Source organism: Sceloporus occidentalis, unplaced genomic scaffold (assembly GCF_023333645.1).
Source record: "Sceloporus occidentalis isolate IW3139 unplaced genomic scaffold, rSceOcc1.0.p SCAF_5, whole genome shotgun sequence".
Taxonomy (NCBI): Eukaryota; Metazoa; Chordata; class Lepidosauria; order Squamata; family Phrynosomatidae; genus Sceloporus; species Sceloporus occidentalis.
In genome coordinates this window covers 68,803,604-68,824,103 of record NW_028316985.1, presented here as the reverse complement: position 1 = coordinate 68,824,103, position 20,500 = coordinate 68,803,604, and the positions used below count along the sequence as shown (strand labels likewise).

At 38.6% G+C, this 20,500-nt stretch overlaps 1 protein-coding gene across 3 annotated transcripts in view; it reads left to right on the top strand.

Moving 5' to 3' along the window:
• Positions 1-20,500, top strand: part of LOC149312288 (ankyrin repeat, SAM and basic leucine zipper domain-containing protein 1-like) — a 45,029-nt gene that overhangs the window by 10,404 nt on the left and 14,125 nt on the right. For all 3 annotated transcript variants that reach the window (XM_089524342.1, XM_089524344.1, XM_089524341.1), the window contains exons 2-4: positions 2,809-2,908; positions 6,796-6,918; positions 9,076-9,187. In XM_089524342.1, coding sequence (XP_089380468.1) covers positions 2,809-2,908; positions 6,796-6,918; positions 9,076-9,187 — 335 coding nt within the window. The remainder of the gene's footprint in view (positions 1-2,808; positions 2,909-6,795; positions 6,919-9,075; positions 9,188-20,500) is intronic.

Below are 20,500 nucleotides of genomic sequence, written 5' to 3'. Positions count from 1 at the left end.
AAGATCACAGTCTGGATGGAGAGATTAATCTAAGGAGGCTGCACTTCTGATTCTGCAAATTGATGGCAAGGTGACTTTGAAGTCTCTTGTTCATAGGATTGCCATAATTTGAGGTTGACTTGAAGTCAATAAAGATAGAAAAAGTAACAGGCATCCTGTTACTATATTTATTATTTGTCCATGGACTTGGACAAGTCACACTCTCTCAGCCTCAGAGGAAGGCAAGCCACACGCTCTCAGCCTTCGGGGAAGGCAATGGCAAGCCCTCTCTGAACAAAACTGACAAAGAAAACCCTATGATAGTTTCACCTTAGGGTCACCGTAAGTTAGAAATGACCTGAAGGCACACAACAACAATTTGTGGTTAAGTATTAGCATAAAAAACAGCAGTCATTTTATTTATCTTATTTATTTGGACAGTAAATATGACCAAAAAGAGTAAACCTATATCCATAATGAAAAACTGTAATAATGTAATTGTAATAATGTAGGTGTATGAGCATTGGATAGATCAACACTGGGGTATCTTCTGAACGTTACAGTCTCTCAGTCTCAGAAAATGCGAAGACAGACCCCATGTGCACACAAACCCTGCTAAGAACATGCCACAAAAGAGTGTAATATCTCCTGGAAGCGTTGAAGGCTCCTTTTCGCCACCATGCGCTCTAACTCTTTGCTCCACTTTGTCCCAAAACGGTGCCACTCCGAGCCACAGAAGCAATGGCTCTGTGCCCAAGCCACTACTCTCTCATCCATTCTGCCTTTAGTGTGAGCACAGTTATGCCTGCTAGAATTTGTATGTCCTTTGGCATTGTTTTCCATTGCTTCATCATTTACCATACATACCTGTGTATAAATAAATAAAAAATATACCAAAAAATTGACCCAACAAACCTGGTTGGACTTATGCATGGGTCAATACAGTAATAGGCTCCTTCCCAGCTTAGCTACCTCCAGAGGGATGGCAAACAGGACATCCTTTACATCCTTGGTTACATGCCCCTTAAGTTTTACCCTTGACATATCCATGGGTCATAATAAAAATCCATAATCTTGGCCCCAAAACCTACCTTTGACTTATACATGAGGCCAACTTACAGTTTATATATGGTAGTTTATTGTCTCCCTGGAACTGTGAAAAACAAAAATCACAGATAGGAACTCTGGCCCTATACAGACTGCCAAAATAAAGCTGGTTTGGGTCACTTTGGAGGTATGCTCTTTAAATGATGCATGTGTCCTAAGAGTCCAGAAGCCACGCCAAAGCCACGATCCAGCCCTAAACACTGGAGCGCTGCTTTGGTGCAACTTCCAGACTCTTAGGATTCATGCAACATTTAAACAGTATACCTCCAAAGTGACCTGAAGCAGCTTTATTTTGGCAGTCTGTATAGGGCCTCTGTTAGGAACACTGAATTGTATTCATAAGTTGACATTTGACTGCACCCAGATATGTCTGCATAGAATGTGATCCTCAAAGGCTACACACACACACACATATATAATTTCTTGTAGTCTCTTTAATGATTGCAAGTCCTTTGAAGTTATTCCTTTAAATACAACATGATTTTCGTTGTTCTGGTGCCTAGTGAAGTTAAAACTGACGAAAGAGCTAGCAAAATTATAGCTGTAGCTTGTACAGGTATTTTCATCTGCACAGATGTCCTTTTTATATGGAAGGATAAAACAACTGTGGTGATCTATATCGCCAAGTTTGTGCAGCCGGGTTTTTTTTAAGCTAGTTTGTTCAGCCAGTTTTTTATTGTTTGCTTCTTACAACTAGCATGACTGATAAACAATCAATTATGGGTTTCTTTAGTATGTTGCATAGTTTGCTGTTTCTAAACACAATAAATACAGTTAGCCCAAAATAAATCTTTGTTTGAGATTCTGGTTTGAGGAGGAAGGAGCAAGCCAAAACTTCCAGTTTGAATTACATAGCAAACAAGCTGTTCCTGACTACACTTGTAAGTTTAAAAGTTGTGCTGGACCAGCTAATGGAAGCCAAACAGACTGGACAGCAGTCCAGAGCCCATGCCCAATAAACCAGAAATTTGGTTTATCTGTCCATGCAAACATGTCCAGTAACTTGAGTGAGGTATCTATGTATCTTTCTTTTGTTGTTGCTGTGTATCTTGAAGTCTTTTTTTTAACTTATGGTAACCCTAAGGCGAACCTATCATAGGGTTTACTTAACAAGTCTCTTCAGAGGGAGGTTGCCCTTGCTCTCCTCTGAGGCTGAGAGAGTGTGACTTGCCCATGGCCACTCAATGGGTTTACATGACTGAGATGGGATTTGAACCCTGATCTCCAAAGTCATAGTCCTGCACTCAAACCTTTCTTTATCTTCTACAAAAATGCAGAGAAAATGTCAAGTACTAACAGTGAGTGTTTGTCATAAATAGTGACTGAAAAAATATGTACCTGGTCATTGGGACACAGTTTAAGATTAGGTGTTCCTAAAATATTTAATGTTCACCCGCACATGGATGGAACTTTCCTTACAGTAGGCCCAAATGATGCATTGTTGTTGTTGTGTGCCTTCAAGTCATTTCCAACTTATGGCAACCCTGAGGTGAACCTATCATTGGGGTTTCTTGGCGAGGTTTGTTCAAAGGAAGTCTGCCATTGCCTTCCCCTGAGGTTGAGACCATCTGACCAGTGGGTTTCATGGCCAAGGTGGCCATTGAACTCTTGTCTCCAGAGTTGTACTCCCAGCACTCAAACCACTATGCCATATTGGCTCTACAAAGGATGTGTATACAATTCCTAAAATTTGACAGTATTTTGTTTTTGTTGTTGCTTTAGCATTTGGACAAAGTGTTGCTAATAGATGACAAAGATGAAGCTTTAAAAAAAGCACTGACTGCTGGAAATTTGTCTGCTGTTGAAGAACTCTTAAACTCAGGTAAGATTAGTGGATTGTCTTTGGGATAATTAATTTTAGGTGTTAAGTATGTGAGTATGTTAAGTCTTTTCTGTGTGTAGATTTGTATTTTTCAAGTAAGGTAATTAAAAAGTACTTCAAGCAAGTACAAGATTTTGAGATGCACTGGATTTTTTCATTCTCTTTTCATAAAAACAGCTCCTTTTGAATTTTGCTTCTTGAGGTCTTTCACCCCCCCCCCCCCCCCATGTAATCTATCAGATGCTTTTAGAATCCACTGCAGCGTTGCCAATTTCTGGGGAATTCCCCAGAATCCGGGGAATTTAATTTCTTTCCGGGGATTTTGACAAAATTTTCCGGTAAATATTGGGGGATTCTGGGGATTTTTGGTAAAACATTCCAGGGAATATCTTGGAGGCTTGTTGGCAACAATGATTCACTGTCAGAATGCAAGACTTAAATACAGTTGCCCCAAAACAAATCTTGTTTGGTACCTGAGCTCACCTGGTAAACTTTTGGATTGTGACCAGAGCCATTTCTATTGCAGTGATTGAATATGACTTGTCTTTCCTTTTCTTACTGAAGATTCCCGATACGTTGGTAATATTATTAGAAAAAAAGCATGTTGTAATTAGTGCTTTAAAAGAGAATGCCAGCACCAACCTTTTTCACATTGAAGGTCTGGAAATCTTAAGATCCAGATGTGTATGAATCATTTATTTGAATTGTGATCCACCAATGTTCTTTTTTCCTACATCATCATCAACAACTGCTTTTTCCCCACAACTGGGACCCAAAGATGGCTTGCAGAGTAAAATACAATATAACTGCAAATGAGCTGCAAAGTAAAATTAAACTACCAGCAACATTTTAAAACACTTGAGCTGGGGGCCAGAGAAGGCCTTATCCTTAGGATTTTATTTTCAGTTAACGTGTTTATATGGGGGGGGGGGGGGAGAATCTTACACAGATAATTGAGTGTATTCTGTATGTACGTTGTCACAAATGATGAACCCTTGTGTCTGAGTGTCTTAGGTACACATAGCAGAAAACTGCAGTTGGCAACCGGTTTCCATGTGTATTTAAATAAATGCATTGATCAGATAGTGTATGCACCGAATATTTTATTTTCTGCACAAAGTAGATGACCTTCTAGGAAAACCTATCGTCTGTGAAGTGGCACTTGGTGTCTTCACCTTTTCTGTTCATAAAAGTAGCAGCTTTGCTGTTGGTAATGGCTTCTCAACAATGAATACCCCTTTAGTCCAAATGAGACAGGAGATAAAGTGTTTATGTAACTCCCTCCTCTTGTGTGCTGAGTCTGACACATAGTATTATTTGTGGATCCTTTTCATCATAGCGCCAAAGCCCAGTTAGTCAAACAAAGGCACTATTACAATTTGGAACATTACTAGCATATAAGAATAACATAAAAAGAGAAAAACCTGTAAGGAGTCCAGCAGCTTTATAATGGCTGTGCAAATACAGTTAAATGTGAAGGAGTATGTGTACATATGACAATATTGTGGTAATGTAGAGTGGCTTTGCATTCAGTTTATAGAAGTTGCTATCCTTTAAAAAAAAAAGCTTCTTAAAAGGCTGATTTGGTCCTTGAACAATGGTCCTTTAACGAAAAAACTACAGAAGAAGATTGGAGAGAGAAACAGCAGAACTGGAATATATCAACAAACTACAGTACATCAGCAGTACACACTTTATAACAGTAGCTAGCCTCTCCGCTGTATATGGTTGTCAGGGATGATGGGAGTTGTTGCTCTTCACCTCAGGCTGTAACTCACCACCTTGTTAATGAAGCTGAGCTGACCAGCTTTGGTCAGTGGTTATTGCTTTCTCCCAAAGCAGCAGAGTTTTCTGAGAATAGGCTGAAGACCCTGACAAACTTCTCCAAGCCTTCTCACTCTTCTTCAGATGTCTCCAAAAACCATCAGGATTCTGCTGGTTCTTGTATCTTCAATCAAGATACCAACACAACTCAGTAGTCTTAGATAAAAGATCTACTTTATTCTACTATATACAGCTACTATCTCTATATGCCCAACAATCCACAATATCTCTACACTCTACCAATACTCCACAACTACCCACAAGTTACATTGGCAAAACTGGCAATTATAGCAAATCTTTATTACCACCCACTAGACAATTACCACCCAGTGGGTGTGTACATTCACAATGATTGGTTGACTTTTGTTCATCCCATACTCAAGTCCAACCCATGAACATCATCTGATCACCTTGTACAAGTAACAAGTCTCAGGTGTTACCAATGTACATTCCATAATTTTGACCTTGGCTCCCAAGACTTCTAAATTATATCATCCTTTACACCTGTGTGATTTCTTAATTGTTCATGCTTAGTCATTCTGACTCTCACATACATATTTTATTTCTATAACTGCATGTCCCATGTTGCATTTCCTTGACAATGGTCTCTATTAGCCTTTTCATCACATTTTCTTCTTGGCTCCCACACTATGTCCTAATACTCATTCATATGGTTCTTGCCTAATCCTTGCCCCAATGACCATAATTAAAACTGAACTTGTCTCATTGTCTTCACGCCCACAAAATTTTGTATTCCTATGGACATTCTCACATACAGACTGCTATATAGATCTTTCCCTGATTTTCCACTCGATAACATGCATCTGAGGAAGTAGGCACAGCTCATGCTATCAATTTCTGTCTTATCAAAGGTGCTACAAGATTCATTTGCAGAAACTTTTTGTGGGACCTCATCAAATACTTTGCTGAAATCCAGATCAGTGACATCCACAACATTCCCACCATCTATTAAACTACTGACCTGATGATAAAAAGGGTATAAGATTAATTTGGCAGGATTTGTTCTTAACAAACACATGCTGGATCTCCATGATGATTGCATTGTCATCAAGATATTTGTAGATTCCTGTATAATCACTTCTCATATTGTTCCTGGCATTGAGGTCAGTCTGACTGATCTTTAGTTTCCTGGATCATCACCTTCTTCCTTTTCCTCTTCATTTTTGAAGAGAAGGGCAATGTTTGCCTTTTTCCAGTCTTTTGTTACCTCATCTGTTCTTCAAGTCTAAAAATGATGGCAAGTGTTTCAGAGAGTACATCAGGAAGTTCCTTCAGTGTTTTTGGATACTGTTCATCTGGGCCTGTAGGTTTTAAGTCAGTTAGGTTAACCAGGTGATTCCTGACTAACTCCTTATTAGTCTTGATTTGTAATCCAGATCCATTACCAACGTCTGCTGCTGCATGGAAGTACACACAAAATAGTCCTGCCTTTTCATTGTATTCTCTTAGCATTTTGTCCTTCCTTATTGAACAGCTATCCCACTGTCTCCTTGGTCATTCCCTTGCCTAAAATGTATATGTAAACCCCCTGTGTGTTGCTCATTGCTTGACTAGCCAATCTCAGTTCATTTTGAGCGTTAGCTTTTCTTATACTCTTCCTGCAGGCTTGTGCTATCATTTTGGCACCAGTTTTTATTAAAGCGTTTAGCCAAATTCATTTTATCCTGGTTGCTCAACATTTAGTATTATATTACAGTATTCAAGTTTGTTTTAACCAGTTTTAAATTGTTTTTCTTGAGAAACTATTTATTACATTTTAATTATTTAAACTTCTGTAATTATTTATAGTTTTAAATTGATTTTATTCTAAGCCACGCTAAGACATTTTGTTAAAGAGTGGGATATACATATTTCAATAAATAAAAATATAGATCCACTTGCTGACACTTGTGATAACACTGTAGATGTTTTTAGCAAAGTAGTTAGGCCAAATTAAGTTTGCTTAGCTCTCCTATCTCTGTCTAAACTTTATATAATGCAGTTTATGAACATCTGTCTCATTAAATGCTTTTTATCTTGTATATATTATACAAATGTTACAGGTGTAAGTGTAGAATCTACCTTTAAATTTGGATGGACTCCACTGATGTATGCTGCAAGTGTTGCAAATGTGGAACTCATGCATATCCTTCTGGACAGAGGTGCAAATGCAAGCTTTGACAAAGGTAAGTACTATTGTTCCAGGTGTTTATAGCTAAGATTGATTTTAAATTAGAATTCAATAAAATAATGTATTAAAAACTGTGTATCACAAGAAGAAACCAACTTTAAAATAGCTAACCAATTAAAGGCATATTTGATAAAAATTATATATATTTATAAAAAGAACAACAGTGGCACAGGTGTCATTTTTGGGAAACTGTAATACAAAGGCCCACCAATGGTACTACCTTTCTGTGGTGGTGGGATAACGTGCTACTGTGACGCAAGAGACTATTAAGTTTATCGCATGGGGCTTCAACCGTTCCCCAGCACGTTCTAACGGGGGCGAGCGGGGGCGCGCACAGAGCGCGATGGGCACCGGAATTATCGCACGGGGGGCCGCCGCCGCCGCGCGTTCCCATCGCGTCCCAATTCGGTTCCAGAGGGCCCCATTTCTGGGAACTGTTTCCAAGCATCCCCAGAAATGGCGTCCCCCCGTGCGATAAAGTCGCGTTTTGGGCCCCATCCGGTGCCCATCGCGCTCCATGCGCGCCCCCGCTTTCCCCCGTTAGAACGTGCTGGGGAACAGTTGAAGCCCCATGCGATAAACTTACACGTTAACTATGGAGGCTATGTCAGACACACTTTTGCTGAAGAGCTATACCAGTAATTCCCAAACTGGTCCTCCAGCCCCAGCCATCTTGGCCAACAATCAAGAATTCTGGGATCCAAAGTCCATGACATCTCGAAGAGCAAAGTTTGGGAATCACTGAGCTAGACTAAATGTGCTACTGGGCAGCAGCAATAGTGATGTGTGATACTGGCAGAAAATTTCTGAGATAACAGCAGTGGTATCATAGCTAACATTTGTTAGTACTGTGCATGGTAAACCCCTTTTGAATGTCTTTTACCACAAAAATCTTATGATGACATAATTCAAAATGAAACAAGAGATGGTGCCAGAAGATGAAACTCCCAGGTCAGATGGTATTCAATGAGCAACTGGGGAAGTGCAGAGGACACTTGCAAATAGTGTGATTAATTATGCTAGTGGATTTAAGCCAAAAGGATCTTCAACTATTGACGTGCTCAGAGGTGAAAGGAAAGTCCAAAGCTGCACAACACATGGGAATGTGGAATATGAGAAGCATGAATCAAGTGATGCTAGACAAAGTAAATCAAGAAATGGAATGTATACTGTATAGACTTATCCAGTAACAACAAAAATCCTCCAAATAGTGATACCTTTATTGAGCCAATCAATATGCACAATATACATGTTTCAAGCTTTTGAAGCTACACTGGCTTCTTCATTAGGCAAGGTGTTAAAAACCATACAGGAGGTAAAAAATTGAAGAAGTTAATCATAAGCCTGCATTTTGCTGTCTTTGTTCTCAGTTAAGAAGGTATGGAGGGGTATTTCTTGTAGGGGGGAACCTCCTCCTTCTGGCCATGTGGCTACTGGGAGATTCTCAAAGTCCAGGAAATTTGCACATATTGAAATTTTTAGATGGGAAGTGTTTCCTCACCAAGACCTACTCTGTCAATTCATCATTTTATGGAGGGCCCTTGAAGAGTGCCAGGAGAAAACAAGCTTTGGCAGTTTCTGTCAAACTCGTAACACTTCAAGTAAGGCCTCAGCAACAGACTTTCTGTTTGTCATTCAAGGACGAGCCTAGCTAAGTACATAGAGGCTTGTCACCAGAAGATTAACCATCAGGTGACAAATTAGCTATGGCAGTTATGAAAAAGACAGTGTGGGATAGTTGTAATTTGCATTGGTGGAAGGAATTCCCACAGCAATGAAACAAAAACTTCAGAGTTTAAGATAAAAGACTATTGCTGTTAATGTTGGACTTATTTTCCATGCAATGCTTAAATAATTTTGCTGTGGTTACAAGAGAGTTTAACAGGGTTAATATATATATATTTTACACATACATACTCTTTCTCTGTATGCATAGATACATGTATGTCTACATGTGTTTTAATGTCTTATATATTATGTGTCCAAATATACTTTTCTGTTGCTGTGAAATCTGAGTTAATTTTACAGTTTCCACTGTGTATTATATATTTAGCAGGTGTTGGTGTATGTGGCTTATTTACTCATTATTATCCATGTTATAATCTACAAAGTTGATTTGGTTTATTAACGTGTTCCTGTAATTTTCATTTAGATCAGTATACAGTGTTGATGGCTGCATGTACTGCACATGCTTCAGAAGAGCAGATCTTAAAAAGTGTAGATCTGCTTCTCTCAAGGAATGCAAATCCTAATGCTACATGCAGGTAAGCAAATAACATGTTCTTCTAATTGCTGAATAACATATTCTTCTCACAATACAGCAGATGCAATCATTTGTTTTTACTGGGTGTGTTGTACCATGTTTACTACCAGTGGATCGCTTTCTAGTTGTTTGGCATTCATCCTTGATAAGTTCTACCCTTGTTTTCTGTTTGCTAACAATGTCTAATGTGTACTGTTTTCTTTAAACTTATTTGCCCACCTATGAACAAGGCCACAGACATAGTTACACAACATTTGTTAACCAGTTGCATTGCAGAGGAACTAAATAAAAGCGATGATGATGATGATGATGATTTACTTATAGCCTGCCCAATCACAAGGGTTACAGCAATAAAAATACATATAAAATAAAATAAGATAAAACAGAGCGATGTAAGTCACAGTAATTCACAGCTAGGCCTGATGGAGTTGGGCCTGTCTTTTTCACTCCCTCCCAGGCTGGATGATCACAGTTGGCATAGAGGGAGGGCTCTTCTTCTTGAGACTAGTTCTGATGGAATTTGGCCTGCCTTTTCATTCTCTCCCAGGCCGAATGATGACAGCTGGCATGGAGGGAGGGCTCTTCTTTTTGAGTCAAGAATTCAATTTAATTAATTTTAATTTAATTCTTGTCATTAAATTTAAGAGAAGAATTGGTGGACAGAATGACGTAAGTCACAGTAAACGGGGAGAGGAACTAGGTAGGGAAGGCCTGCCGGAAGAGATCCATTGTCAGGCTCCTGCTTGCAGTCTCCTTTCCCAATAAGAGGCTGGGCTGTAAAAGTACCAACTTTATTGAATAATAATAATAATAAATAAAAGTTTTATTTTTATACCGCCCTTCTTGCAATCAGGGCGGTGTACAACATTATACAGAACATGATACATACAATAAAAAAACAATTACAAATTAAAAATCACATTAAAAACCAATTCTGGCCAGCTTGCCACTGCTGCCAGAGGGGGGGAAGACTAACTGGAGCCTGTATCCGGGAATGCTAGTTTGAACAAGAGGGTTTTTAATCCCTTCTTGAACTGGGCCAGGGAGGTGGCCGAGCGGAGCTCTCCGGGCAGCGAATTCCAGAGGGTCGGGGCCGAGGTGGTGAAGTTCCTCCTGGATGTGGAGGCCAATCTTGCCCCTGGGACCCTCAATAGCTGCTGCCCAGATGTTCTGAGTGTGCGGGGCGGATTGTATGGGGAGAGGCGGTCCTCTAGGTATCCTGGGCCCAAGCCATTGAAAATAGTGCACATACAAGAGAAGTGACTTCTTTGTCAGGAATGAAGATGCATAGTTACAGATGGGTTATATAGTCCCACAAGCATACCCACTCCCCATAAAGCAATAAAGGAAATTAATTGGATAAGTCTTTCCCGCGCAGTGAGGAATCTCCTCCCCAATGATGTAATGTCCTCTAGTCCGGGATCTCTGGCAGACTCTCAAAACAATTAAGTTCTCACAGGGCGTTATCTCCTCCTTGCATCTGTGGCCTTGAAGCACAAACATCCTTCACCACTAGACTAAGTAATAATGAACCTTAACAGCCTATGAGTATATTCAAGCATGGTTGTATATCCCATCATCTCACAACCCAACATACATGGCAGCATTTAAAATATAACAGCAACATATATAAGCATCATGAACATATTACCATAACATCATATAAGCAATAGCAATAACTCTTAAGGTCTAACTCCCCCTCCCATCAAAGTAACAGTCTCTGCCTGGCTGGGTAACTCCCTAACATTGTAACATTCCAATCCTAATAAGCAAGCACAGAAGCTAACCATCAATCTATCCCCTTCCAGCATATTCTAACAAACCGATATATATCAAACCCATTATAAACTTATTCTAATAATATCGAAACAAAACCCTAAACTTATAATCCTTATGACAGAAACCCCAAATGAATATATGAATGCAGGGGATTTCTGACATCCGTCTTAAGAGCCTTCTTAAAGGCTGTAAGAGTAGAAATGTGGCAGATTTCCTTTGGCAGGTCATTCCAAAGGTTCGGAGCAGCAGTAGAGAAGGCCCTCTGGGTAACTGAGGTTAATCTAGATTTTTTCAGCTGAAGTAGATTCTTCTCTGAGGACTTTAGTGTGCGGGACGGACCTTATAAGGTGACCTTATCATGAGTTTTCTGGGATTGTCACTCAGTGAGTTTCCATGGCTGAGGAGAGAATCAGACCTTGGTTCCCAGAGTTGTAGTTCAGCACTCAAACTACTACACCATGGTGGTTGTTTTGAATACAGCTCCCATAATATCTAATCTTTGGCCTTGCTGAGTGCTATTTATGAGAGCTGTAATTCCAAAAATTTGCATGGTACTATGTATACCTTGCTCTTCTCATCCCAAATGATGGCTTACAAATCGGAACAGATACAGTATATGTAAATACATATAAAATTATCATTAAAGTGTAATTGATGTATCAGTAATAAAACAGTCAATTGTTGATAGACGTAGAAGGAGGAGAGACATTCTAGCCTCCCTATGAAAGGAGTCCCAAATCCTAAGAAACAGCTACTAAAACATGAAGAATATTTATCAGTTGAGAGCTGTTTACAAGGCACTCATTTAGCCAAATGTGCAAAAGAAGGCTACAGAAGTTAAAACTTTCAGAATTTGCTAAACTTCATCTACACTGTTTTTCAGTTACAGAACATCAGTGGTGTTAAGAATAGCAGGAAGGGATCAGAGCTAAGTCTCATTTGTTGTTGTGTGTCTACAAGTTATTTCTAGCTCATGGCAACCCTAAAACAAATCTGTTATGGGATTTTCTAGAAATATTTATTCAGAAGGAGTTTGCCATTGCTGTCCTCTGTGGCTGAGAGAATGCGACTTTCCAAGATCATCCAGTGGATTTCTGTGGCCAAGTGAGTCCTCTTCTGGTCCAGAACACAATGCAGAAATAATCCAGTTTGAAACTGCTTTAATTGCCGTGGCTGAGTGCTGGGGAATCGTGGAATTGTAGTTTATTGTGGCATCAGAGCTCTCTGACAGAGAAGTCTCACAAAACTACAGTTCCCAGAATTCCTTAATGTTGAACCAAGGCAGTTAAAGTGGTATCCAACTGAGTTATTTGTGCAGTGTGTTTTAGACCTCAGTTTAACACTCAAATCACCACAATACTCCATACTGGCTTTCAATTCACATGACATTTAGAAACACTTCCCTTCTTTATGTGCTAGCACAGATTCCTTAATTTGCAGGTGATGCTTCCTCACCACAGGCACCAGACAACACCTAGCTATTACCTACTGTAGTTTATTTTCATGTACATTGCACTAAATGGGGAACAGTTAACAGGTAAAATCTGCTTTACTCCTAAAATAGGTTTTCCCTGTAGTGTTACTATGAAAAATTGAGAGAATATTAAAATTATCTCCTCTGTGTATAGTACAGATGACTCTATAGTTATCTGCCTTTCATAAGTTACAACAGCTTGGTAAATGTTTTTCCTTATTTAGCAAGCCCAGCCAGGTGATTCATGGTGCTCTAGATTTAGGGAGATAAATAGGATGTGAGGAATCCTTTTGAAAACAGCGCACTTGGGACCAAGAGTGATTCTGTCAAGTTCACCTGTTTTACTGTGTTTCACACTTTTTATAGTAGATGCCTCCCCCAATTAAAGTGTCTGATATCTTTAGAGTGTTTTGTACTCCCTGGTATCTAGACTTTGCTCTGCCCATAGTTTATAGGTGTTTAATAGAAAGTGTAGTACAGTGAAAGGCAATTTTTCTTTGTTAGCAAATATGGCTGGAAAATATGGGGAAGACCCTCCATTCTCTGAAGGGCATCCATTTCTTCATCCTTGCTATTCAGACTTCATCAGAGAAACTATATTTTGAGGGTTTTTAGTATTGTTTTGCCTAAGGTGGTATGAAATTAAATGTTAAAAAACTAACTTACAGCAATTTCTGGAGTTCTGTCCAAGAATTACCATTTCAAAAAGCGTTCTGGTTTTTCATGAGTTGTATAATTGTCATTTTCTGAAACATGTGAGCTGTTGTTATTAAAATGTGCGCACATACTATATTTTATTACTACCAGCACAGAGCATGAACTGGTTTTTAGACCAGCAGTTTCCAATTTTTCTATGCCCCACATTCCTTGGAAATGTTTGATTAATGTTTGCACCCTCTACAAAAGTAATATTACTTATGAAGATGGAGTCTAATTTATAATTTTTGCACCACAAATTGAGCCACATATAATGTGGTGGGTGAACAAATTGAATTTAAACACATAAGCTTTGGACTGAGTGCATAAAGTGCAAATCTAAATTGACCTTTTAATTTATTCAGAAAAGATTGAATGATGACTTGTGACATTCTTTGTCGCACCCCCTAAAATTCCATCTTGCATCCACTGGGGGTGCAGACACCCCAGGTTGGGAACTCCTGCTTTAGACAAACTGTATAAAACTACTTATAGTGTTAAACTGCGTAAGTACCATGTTGATTCCTGTTGGATCAGAAATATAACAAAGTGCAATCTGATGTTCAGGTGTCTGTAGATAAATTGGGATACTTTGGCCTGGATTTTGTGCATCCCAAGTAGAGTAGATCCACATAGGGATTTACCTCTATGTTGACCACTCAATAGTTGATTCATAGATCTACTCCAGTTGGGACAAACCGATAGGAATAGAAAAATGAAAAGTTACCTGTGAAGTTTTAAGACAAGCATAGGGAAAATGTGGCACCTTGAGGCAATTTTTGAGCCCCACAGAAACCCTCAGACCCCCCCCCCAACCAAAAAATATTATTTTGCTAAATGTACACTTCCACATATTCCGTAGGAACCATGACTAGCAATTTTGCCATGTTTTTGCCACCTCTAGGCAGTTGAGACTCAGAAGAAGACTCTTTAGTTTTTGTGTATTTTTTCTTTTGCAATTGGAAGTCAACTACAATGGTGTCATGAATTTGCCCCCATTGCCCCCTGTTTTTTGGGGGGGATATTTTATGCTAATTTAAAAATGTATTAAACAATCAGTGTAGCCCTCCAAGGTCTTATAGAGGACCAATGCAGCTCCCTAGTTTATGGTGTTTGCCCACCCTGTCTTAAGGCAAAAGTTGCCAGCAAGATGCTCTCATTTTTTTAAAATGGCAAGTTGAATTCAATAATCAAGAGAGCAAGTTGTAGGTGGTTTTAGACCACCTTGCAGCCACGTTTTAAAGAACTAACTACAGATATCCTTCTGAAGGATGCTGTCTTTGAGTCTTGTATTTGTGGGAACATGAAAGGGACATCATACTGCATTGTTCTGATTGTTGGCTCCTGTTGTTGATAGCACAGTTAATACTTTAAGTTTTTAACCAGTTGCTTAACATTTAATTTTGAAAGAACGTATTTATTGCTGTTGATAAGATAGTGCCAGCCTACACTACTGTGCAATTGAAGTGGCCTTGATTTTATCACTGTAGGGTTAACTTTGTCAAATCGCATATCTCAATACATGCAGATAGCCTGGGAAAACTGTCACATTTATGCCTAAGGTAATAAATTTTAATATAAATGGCATTGAAACAGATATGAGTTACATAAAGCTTAATACCTTACTATTGTACAGATCTTTTATCTTTTTTTCTTGGAAGCTTGTAGTATTTTATCTTTTTCTATGGCATTAAAAAAACCCTGTCGATTTGAAAGTTCTAAATATATTGCCTCTATTTAATCATTATTGTCTCTTGTTCCTTTTTCTAAAAATACAGGCCTAACTCTAACTGCTAGCCTCAATTAGGGAATACCTATTAAATCAATGATTGAGTAGTAACATTTGCATAAATCTTATTGATTCAGTGGGTTTTAGTCTAGTTGGGACTTTCTGTTGGATTTGGCATGTAACATTAACTTAATTCAGTGCTTACAGTTTTAAAAACATGCTTAGTGTCCTGTACCCAAAGAATCTGTTGCATTCTCTCCTGTGTTGTACGTGAAAACCAGAAGAAAATAATGCGTATAATACCTTGCTTGACCCTTAATGTTCTGCATTTAACTAGAAAAAAAGCAGGTTCACAGACTAAGGATGGGTGATGCATAACTTGAACTTCAGAACATCTGTAAAAGATCTACTGTATATACTCATGTGATGTGTAAGTCTAGAATTTTTAATCAAAAAGTGATTTAAAAAACCTGAGTTGACATATCCATGAGTCAATGTAAATATTGTATTTCAGCTCTCATTTTTTAAAAAGGAACCATTCCCTGGTGAAAGGAACAGTGCAATCTGTCCTGGAAGAAATGACCCATCTCTATTCTGTCATCCATCTAGCAGCTAGCCTTTAGTGTGGGAACAGTTATGCTTGCTGGAATTTTGTAGGTTCTTTGAGATTGTTTCCTTTGAGTCATCCTTTAGATCCTTTGTTACGTGTCCCTAAATTTTACCCTCAATTTATTCATGGGTCATATAAAATCCATAGTTTTGGCCCTAAAAACTGCTCTCAACTTATACATGAGGTCGACTTATAGTCAAGTGTATATATTAGGTGTTTTACTGGACCACAAGTTAAGCACGTCACAATGTGAAGTGTTAACTAAAAAGACAAATAGGATGCATCAGTAATAGTAGATCACCAAGAGTGAGGCCATTCTATTCTGCTTTGGTTAAATCTTGTCAAGTTCTATCATTTTCAGAAAGATATTGACCAAATGGAACATTATGAAGATGGCAGCAAAAATGATTGGGGGCTTAGAAGCTAAGTTCTGAAAGGAGAGGTTACAAGAACTGAGGATAGTTAGAGATCTCCAAGAGCCTTTTTCACATTCTTGAAGGACTGCCTTGTAGAAGAATGAGCAGTTCTGTTTTCTCTTCACTTGTAATGTGTATCTTGTAGTCAAAGTGAATCCAGTTTAGGTTGTTTCTGGAATTAGAGCCAAGCTGGAGAAAAACAAGCTTTGTTGTTGGACCATGGGGAGTTAAGATGAGGATGGGATTTGTTCATCTCAATTACATGTGCTTCTTTAGAAGATTATGCAAGTATTCATTCTGTATGAACATATGCAAACAAATACTTGGTGCTCTTATAGCTAGTTCTTCTGCTTTACATGATTCTTATTTACTTTCTTTGACATAAATGTTGAGTATGGATGAATGGTAATATTTTCTTCAGTTAAATTCTTACTTGCTGATTTCTCACTTGCTGATTCCTAGGGTTAAGGCACTCTATTTCTATGTCTTCAGTCCCACTGCATCATCCTCAAACTCATGGCTTCTGTGGCTTTCAGTTATAAAATATTGACATTTAATACAGCTGCAGTGGGAAATACAGTAATTGATAATGGGAAAGTGAGATAACTCATAACCTTTGGGACCTTCTCCCACGGAAATCTGCATACAGTTTTATCTTTATAAAGAATGGCCTGTTCGGTGTGTGAGAGGACCCTGTTGGCCTCAGTGGGACCTAATGGTTTGTCTGAGATAATACTTTCGAGATTACATGCAAACTTTCATTTGCAAGCAATATCCTCTTCTAACACATACCTGATTACCAAATTGAAATATTATGGCACTAAATCCCTGTACTAATATGCTAAATTGCTATCAAGGCTTACAGGTATATCCCCTGAGAGTTATCCTAAATGTAACAAATGAAAAGTTCCAGAAGATACTGCAAAATTTATTAATCATATTTGTCTGGTGCATATTGCATCTTACAGATGAATCACTTTCTCTATAATAAATGAAATTATTCTGGGGATAATCCCCTCTTGGAAAGAAAAGCCCCTTTTCCTAGAATAATTAAATCTGCTTGGATTTAACAACCTCCCTGGCACTTCCTGCTTCAAGCTCTTCTCTTCACCTCCCATGTTTGACCTAAATCTGTTTGTCTCTTGAGACCACTGTTCTTCCGTCATGTTTAGGGAGTACATTGAATAGTTATTGATATTTTTATATCTTAGGCCTGTTACAGACAGCCAAAATAAAGCTGCTTCGAGTCACAGTGGAGGTATGGTGTTTCAATGATGCATGCATCCTAAGAGTTCAGAAATCGCACCAAAGCCATGCTCCAGGCTGGAGCGTGGCTTTGGTGCGACTTCTGGACTCTTAGGATGCATGCATCATTGAAACACCATACCTCCACTGTGACTCGAAGCAGCTTTATTTTGGCTGTCTGTAACAGGCCTTAGTCTTGTTAATATAGTCAGCCCTTAATATCAACAGATTTTTTAAATCCATGGATTCAACCATCTATGGCTTGATATTTTTTTCTTTAAAAAATCCAAAAAGCAAGCCTTGTTTTTGCCATTTTATATAAGGGACACTATTTTACTATGCCATTGTATTTAGTGGGACTTGAGCACCCACAAATTGTGATATCCATCTGGGGTCCTGGAACCTAACCCCAACAGATATCAAGGGTCCACTTTATTTTAAAACAGACATTGTATGTCTTGTTTATTGTTATACAAAAGTCTTTCCTGTGGCTTGCTTTCCAGATTCTCTTTATTTTCCTCCTTCAACATATGTTAGAAACAGGTGGTAACAGTGCCTTTTCAGATGATTTTTTTATCAACTTTGAGTAAAATAGTATTATATCCCAGTGTTGGGAAGATGATTCATTCCTGTGCGTAACAATTTCCATTGTGCATTGTTCAGTTTCATTTTATTGTTAGCAATTGACGTCTCAGGTATATTGCAGTAACTTTAAAACGTATGCTGAGAACATAGGAAGAACCCTGCTGACCAAAGGTCTGTTCTTGTATTCTTTTTCCTATATTTGCGAACCAGAGACACCTGGCAACTTATATGAGCAGGACATGAAAATACTAGTCTTTCTGCTCCTGTTGCTGCCCTCTCACTTCAGTGGCCAGGCGGTTCCATGTAATTGTCCTGACTAATAGTCATTGATAAATCTACTTGTATTTGACTAACCCTGTTTTAAAACCATTCAAATAAGTTTCCGTTCTTAGCTATCTTAATTTCCCTTAGCATTTCCAAACTTCCTCTGTTCTATGAGTAATTTTACAACCCTTTCATAAAAGGTGGGCTATAAATTAATATAATAATGGTAATAATAATAGATAGCATTCTGTTTTGCAGTTACAGATTTGTAACTTAGCATTGCAGATCCATATTGGCTCTGTATACAGTAACACTACATGCTGTATATAAGTCGACCTCATGTATTAGTCGAGGCCAGGTTTGGGGGCCAGAATTGTGGATTTTGCTATGACCCATGGATAGGTTGAAAAAAACTTGGAGGCTCCTTCATTGTGTGTATGTGTGCTTATGGCAAGAGAGACTGTCATTGAAGCTATTTGCTTCATCGTTTCAGCTTTCGTTTCAGCCATATGCATGGGCGGGTGGGAGATGGACTCTTAAACAAACAGCAGTATCAACCAATATCCCAGGACTGTTTCTGCTTGGCTTCAGAGAGAAATAAATTCTTCTCTGCACTGCATGGGGAAATCTGAAAGAGCTGCTATCACATTTCCATAGTGACCCATAAATATGTCAACCTGGGATTTGGAGTCAATTTTTGGGCATAGTTTTTTAGACTTACAGATGAATATATACGGTAGTTAAGATAATGGCACTATTGCCACAGTCTTAAATTTCCCCAAGCCCACCTTTGGAGCAGTCAGAAGTGGGACATTGCCACAGTTCCTCATCACAGACTCACTCACTGTCAGGAGAGGGCTGGAAATGCTATCCTCCTTGTGCCCTGATTGGCAGCACACAACTTCTCCTCCTCAGTGCTATTCTGGGTCATACTTAGCTTGATTAAATTCTTAACTAGTGATGGAGCCAGAGCTCATCTGGTTTTATTGATACAATAGTTTATGTCCTTGCTGGGGCAGTGATTACAATATAACTCCCTCAAGCTTTACTTAGAGTTCGTGAAAAGGAATCTTTGAGGGAAGTACCATAGTGAGTATAGTTCTCTCACCTCATCTCTCAGTAGAAGACTTGAGGTCTCCTTGCTTTATGCTGACAATTTATACCTAGCTAGAATTCCTTAAGTTGCCTCTCCCATAGTTATAAATTGCAGCATTTGGGGGTGGGTGGGGGTGCATTTCAACATCAGCATCCCCTTGAGAATATCTTAGGCCCTGGACTTGTATAAAATGTATAAGAGAACAAACATGTGGAGATATAATATATATATAGTTATAGTTATAGTTATTAATATATTAATTTTACTATTAATATATAGGTATAGGAGGTATATACCTCCTACTGGCCATATGACACTGGAAACAAAGTATTCCAAAATCCAGGAGATATAATTAGAATTCCATTAGCAACACATAAAGGTACTTCCAAGATGTCTCCATCCTTTGTGGGGCCGCATTCCCTTTTGTAAGACAGAGAACACTGAGCCTCTCAAGAGAATAATAAAATTAATAAATAATAAATTTTATTTCTACCCCGCCCTTCCAAGAAATGATCAGGGCGGCTTACAAAGTTATAAAAACATTACAATACAGGTTAAAAATTCAATCAGCAATTAAAACCATTATTACAAAGACAGGAACAGGAAACGATAAGATAAAAAATACATATATCAGGGGCAGAAGAAAAATGCAAAAAGCCCCCATGGTTTCGCATTAGGAAAATTTGACGTGTTGTTTTGGTAAAAGATGCCAAATGTTACATTTTCATTTTTAATTTTTTTTTCTCCTGCATGATTTTTAACACCTTTGCCTGATTAAGAAGCCAGGGGAGATTTGAAAGTTTGCATGATGTACTTTATGTGTTTTGGATGATCGAATAAAGGTGTCACTGTTTTGTTGATTTTGAATATTATTCTTATTGTTGTTATTATTACTACTACTACTACTATTACTACTGCTACTACAGGTACTACTACTTCCATTATTGGCAAATTTTAACACATTTCCCATCACAATATCAGTATACTGTACACTTTTTGTGACACCTGCAGCTGTTTCACCAGGCAGGCTTGTTACTGTGTTCTCTGTGGCTGTCACAAATCCAAACTACTGAATCTCTCATTCTAAGCACTAATTTCTGTCTCTTTTCAAGGTATATAAGAGGATAACAATTAGTCATGGAATGAGAACCTAGTAAGATTATTTCTTCCTTAGAAAACCTCTTGTCCTGTGACCTTTAAAAAAACGATTCTTAGTTTTGTGCTGGTCTCTGCACTTGTTCAGTGTGATCCTGTTTGGAAAGAGATGAGTACTATGAGTATGGGATCAATTTGTTAACTCAGGCCCGTTACAAACAGGCACCCTAGCACGGACTCAGTCCGTTCTAGGGTTAGAAAGGGGCATCTCTTCCAGATGCCCCTAACCCTAGTACGGACTCAGTCTGTACGAAATGGCAGCAGC